Source organism: Glossina fuscipes, unplaced genomic scaffold (genome assembly GCF_014805625.2).
Source record: "Glossina fuscipes isolate IAEA_lab_2018 unplaced genomic scaffold, Yale_Gfus_2 1, whole genome shotgun sequence".
NCBI lineage: Eukaryota > Metazoa > Arthropoda > Insecta > Diptera > Glossinidae > Glossina > Glossina fuscipes.
This window is the reverse complement of record NW_023998415.1, coordinates 6155776-6161479: the sequence shown is the minus strand read 5'-3', so window position 1 is coordinate 6161479 and position 5704 is coordinate 6155776. Positions and strand designations below refer to the sequence as shown.

Genomic DNA, 5704 nt, shown 5'->3' with positions numbered 1-5704 from the left:
TTTCCATAGTCTACTGCCATGTTTTCAAAATTTTTCGTTTTTTTTTTTTTTTTGAGGTTAAAGATTGATCGGGAATTTATACATACATATAGATGTACATATATATCTATATATCTATATATATATATATATATATATATATAGATGTACATATATATCTATATAATTTTTTTTCGTTAGAATTTAGTTTCATCAAATGGTGTGACACGAATTATTAAGGTAACATTATGCATTTTCCTGGTCGGATTTATTTAAGGCCTCCCGACTTTGGTACCGATTATTATAAAATGAAAAGTAAAAAACTGAATTTATAAGAAGGAACCAGCGCCGTCAAATTAAGTACCCAATGTCGATTATAAACACTTGTTATGAGAATGTTTTCGTTTTGCACATTATGATGTTCCCGTTTGAATATATGATTTTTCTTTATAATTATAATATAACGGTAGCTTAAGATATTTTTTAAACCAAAATTGTCGCTTTCGACTTAGTGCTAACGTGCTATCATTTACTTTCTTTTCTCACTTTATTTTATTTGCTTTTATTTATTTAATAATTTCTCACAATACTTTATAGTAAGCACTGCCAGTAGAGTCAGCCTTTGAGAATATGACTAAAAACCAAGTTTTGATTTCACTAAAAAATTAAGTAAATTTTCTATAAAAAAAAAAAAAAAATATTTAAAAAAAATATTAACAATAATTTTTTTTATTTTTTAAAAAAGATTAAAACATATATTAACAATAATTTTTTTTTAAAGCATAAACATTAAATTTAGACAAATTTTAATAAATTTTTTTAAGCCAAATTTTTATTTATTTTTTTTATTAAAAGTTTCTTTGAATTTTGTACATTTTCTATATTAAGCTAATTCAATTATAATTCTACAAACGAACAAACGCGAACACATTCAAAATGTACCAGCAATGCTTACCGGATTTTCTGTCTTTTTTCGGTTAAAGCTTTTTCTTTTTTTTTTCTTCTTTTGTGTTTCTCTTTTTTTAAAACATATGTTGAGCGCTTACTATTTAATCGGTATACAAAAATCATAAAATAATATTAATTACAAAAAAAAAAAAAAAAAAAAAAAAAAATCATAATAAAATAATAATAATAATAATAATATAGTTGATAAAGCATTTAATAGCGACATTAGTTACAAATGGAAATGATTATGCGTGTTGTAATCTTCAAGTATGTATTGTTTGCTTTGCTCTAGCAACATAACAACATGTTGCCGGATTACCTTGCCATGCAAACTCCTATAGTATTTTAAGTTTCGTAGAATTTTATCTAAGGACTATTCGTGTTACAAAACAGTCTTTAATTTAGAACTTGGTTTTGTTGTTGGTGTTGTTGTTATTATTATTATTATTTTTGTTTTTGTCATTATTATTATTATTATTGGTGTTGCAATTTTTCTAAGAAAATGTTTTTCATCTGATTGCTTTTTGTAGAAACTTGTTACTTTATTATGTCGTCTCTGCGTTGCCCGATGAACCACTGCTGCCGTCGCATTGATGGCATTTCCGATTTTGACAATTGCAACTTGCTATTAGACTCTGCATGCTTGTATTGCTATCGTTGCGGGTAATGTTACCTGCGGTGGGCTGAAAATCCATTTGTGACCACTTATATCGATTGGTTGTTTGGGCTGTGGGTGAAATTGTAATGGGACTGCAACCGCTACTTTTTAACGTGTTTAAAGCCGATGACGTGGTAGTAGATTCTGCCACTAAACTATCTAATAACAACTGCTGCTGTTGTTGCCTTTGCTGTTGCACTTGCAGCTGCTGTTGCTGATGCGATGAACCAATGGGTACAGTCACCGATAATGGTGGCGTAGGTATGCGTTCCATATTTGAGGATGTTTGTAGGAATGTTGTGTTTACATTGACCGTAACCGATGACGAAACGCCCAACGTTGTTGATAACTGAGTGCTGGGCACATGGCCGGCCAATGCATTATTGCTAGAGCTACCATAACTGCACGGAGTAGTCTTTAGGCTGGATGTTGATGAGATCGGCAATGCGGCTATTGGTGCAGAGGTCAACGATGAAGCCGACGACGAACTTGATGCTGAAGATGATGCACTAGTTGATGCTAAAGATGAAACTGAGGACAACATTGATGTCGATGAAACCAGCGGTGATGAGCACGCCATTGATGACGATAAAGTGTTTGATAGCGTATTTGGAGATTTAGGGGAACTTTTCCGATAAAAGAACTTAGTAATGACATTCGGTTTAGATTTTGTTATACTGCCGCTACTAGTGCAACTGCTACTGCCACTAGAGCTGGTACTGGCCTGATACTGAGGTAAGGCCATAGAGGAATGCAAACCTGAGCTAGAGCTGTGTGTTGATAGCGTATAGAAATTATAATTGGACTGATCCGGAACGTCTTTAATGCTTTTATTTGGTGGCGGTTTTATATAGGATCGCGTTATTTCAGATTGCTAGGAGAAAAAAAAAACAAATAATCGCATTATTTATTGAAGGGAATGAATGATAAAACGCTTGTAAAGAAAATGAACAAATATAAATAAAATATATAATAAACTGACCTGATAATTAGTGCGTAATTGTGCGCAGCGCTCCTGACCCCATTCACTGTCCGGCAGTGGTACGTGATGAGGACAACATAGTGTTTGCTGTTTTTGCAAATGATATTGATAATGTTGATGATGATCGTGACTGTGACTACTTAAGGAACAACCAGACCTGCTGCTGCCACAAGATTCGTCTTTATTGAAATGGCCGCTCCCACTGCCCGTATTACCATATTTAAGGGTTGTGGCCTCTATGCCACCTCGTGCTATATTGCTATTGCTATTACAATTGCCACCGCTAGCGCCACCGCTGCTGTTAGTCATTGAGCTAATATTGTTGTTGTTATTATTATGATTATTATTATTGTTGCTAATACTATTAACGCCACTTGTCAAACTGCTGCCGTTATTCAGTGCGACTGCTGTTGCTTCTGCTGCTGCTGTTATTGCTGTTGTTGCTGTTGTTGTCGTTGTCATACGTTGTATGTGATGATTTTGATGATGTTGCTGTAGATTATCTTGTTGGTAGTGGGAATGTCCGTTGCTGCTGCTATCGCTATTATTAATGCCGATACTATTGCTGCTATTACTGATGTGATGATATAACAATTGTTGCTGTTGTTGCGGTTGCTTTTGGTTGCTACCAATATTGCTAATATTTTTACTAGAGGTATTATTGCAATTATTACTAGTGCCGTTAATGCTATTACCGCTGCTACTGTTGTTGCTGCGAATCACAGTTTCACTACGTACAGCCAACAATTCTCTTGCCGCATCTATACGCATTCTACAGATATATTGACCCCTGCGGTGAAATTACATTAAAAAAAAAGTTAATTAAGCTAAACTAGATTAAAAAAAAAAAGAAGCAGAAGAAGACGAAAATATAGAAGAAGACTGTTTACCTGGTATCGGGAGGTGTAGTCAATGATGTGCGGGTCGGAACGCCAAGCCGCTCCATTCCCGCGCAGCCGGCTGTCTGTACCGATAGCATCTAAAAATAAATAAATTAAAAATTCTATCATTTTTATAAAATTTCTATTGTTAATTAAAAATGTATTAATTAAATTACTAATCAATACCGTTTGCGGTACAGTTTAGGCTAAGATATTAAGTTTGTGCGAATATATATACAACACCTAGAAGGGCTTGAGATAGATTAACCTATGATTATAGCGATTGATTTTATCTCTTCGCCTATTCTTGTGCTCAATGCACAACACATTACAAATTTTTGTGATATTTCGGTTGAAATTTGGTAGACTGACGTGTTTGTGTTGAAAGTGATGCTGGATCGGAGCGTTGTGCGGAGCACCCCTTCCCATATAATGCTTTATTTTGCAAAGTCATAATTGTATTCCAGCGAAGCGTAAGGTGCAGGGCCTTGAGCGACTATAATGTTTTCATTTGTTATATGATTAGAAAAATATATTTCTTCGGAATTCAGTATACAATTAGTAACTGTGTGAACTCGTTTTTTGAAAGCAGCAATTATTGCTAAAGAGTTTAGCAGGTGAGCCTTCGCTCAGTGCAGATTGAAGAGTGTATAGTGCATAGTGCATGCAAAGAGCTGTCTCGTATAAATAATTGCTTTTAAATATGCTTCAGTTAGAATTGAAGGTTTTTCCTTTTTTTCATTTAAGCATTTGAAGATCAATGCGATCTTAGCCAGAAATTTGTTAAATAACGTTTTTTTCGGTTGATGATATACGCGCGAATTATTGTGCAGTATGTCGATTGCCTAATTAATAGAACAATATACACGGGCTTGCACGTAAATGTAAATAAATGTATGCTGACATAATCATCAACTATCAGAATCATGGCAATATAACAGCAGTTAAAGTTGGTTGTATTTATAAGGTAACGGACACAGTTATGAGCCATGTGTACATGATACTAGATAGCAGATTGACTATAGCAAGTATACAAACAAACAAAAAATCCAAATACACATACACACACACATATATATATATATATATATATATATATACAGATAATACCTAAACGGCAACCCCTTCTGTGAAGATATGTTTAGACGGTCGTACCATAGGAAAGAGTCAGCAGCATAGATATTTTTTATTGAGTTAGAGTCTCCAATGGCAAATTAGCCGGTTTGTTTTCGGTGGTTTCTCACTAAACGTAAGACAAACATATATATAAATTGCCACACACATATATATATATATATATATTTATATAGATATAGATTGTGTTAATTTTCCTTATACGTTGTAACATATTTATTTTTATATATACATACGTTCAAACACATGTGCTTTTATTATCTTCTTACATTTGTATTTGTTTGTTGTTGTGCTTATTTGACTTTACAAACATTTCCTTTCGGGCAAATAATAATTTAGCGATTTTATTATGGCAAATACTTTAAAAAGCTTTTTTGTGTGCAACATATTTTCAACTTTGTATACTTATATGCAAGAAAAAAAGAAAGCAAAAAAAAAAAAACAAAACAAAACGCAACACACAAAACAATAACAACAACTGTCTGAACAATTGTCATTGAAAGGAAGTGCATGCATTTACGTATATCACATACATGAAGTTATGTAAAGACACGAAAAAAAGTTGAAATACTTTGTATGTTTTGTCAGCGTGTGCGAATATAAACGTTTTGCTGGTTTATGGTCTAATATTCAAATAAACACACACACACACATATATATATATATATATATATATATATATATATATATATATATATATATGGAGCGGTATCATACACATACAAATGACTGGTGGTTGTAATGTTCTTCTAACATATTTTATCCTCGTGTTAGTGTGAATGTTAGTGTGTGTGTGTGTCTGCATTTTATTGTGTTATTGCAAATATACATGTCGTTTTGTTGATAATTTGTAAAGAGCACAGTACAAAGGTATTGCCAAATAAATCCCGGGAATCGCCTATTAAAACTTCTAGTTGAACCTCTTATGAGTACAAGTGTCAGCTCTAATAAGAATGCGAACTTCTGGTTCCATACCTGTTCACTGTGCTGTTTATGTGTTAATTGCCAGAAAGAGAGAGAGAAAGGGAGTGAGCAAGAGAGAAAGAGAGAAAGAAAGAAAGAAAGAAAGAAAGAAAGAGAGAGAGAGAGAGAGAGAGAGAGAGAGAGAGAGAGAGAGAGAGA

The 5704-nt window shown here is 33.3% G+C and overlaps 1 protein-coding gene across 2 annotated transcripts in view; it reads right to left on the bottom strand.

Moving 5' to 3' along the window:
• Nucleotides 1-1106: 1106 nt before the first annotated feature.
• The window catches only part of LOC119632375 (putative uncharacterized protein DDB_G0289263), a 60752-nt gene continuing 56154 nt past the window's right edge, over nt 1107-5704 (bottom strand). Inside the window, exons 2-4 of one of the 2 annotated variants that reach the window (XM_038025258.1) lie at nt 3458-3546; nt 2568-3357; nt 1107-2459 (exon numbers count right to left, since the gene is read on the bottom strand). In XM_038025258.1, the coding sequence (XP_037881186.1) occupies nt 1473-2459; nt 2568-3357; nt 3458-3546 (1866 nt within the window). In that variant the 3' untranslated portion in view covers nt 1107-1472. The remainder of the gene's footprint in view (nt 2460-2567; nt 3358-3457; nt 3547-5704) is intronic. The other variant, XM_038025257.1, reaches the window with a different exon arrangement.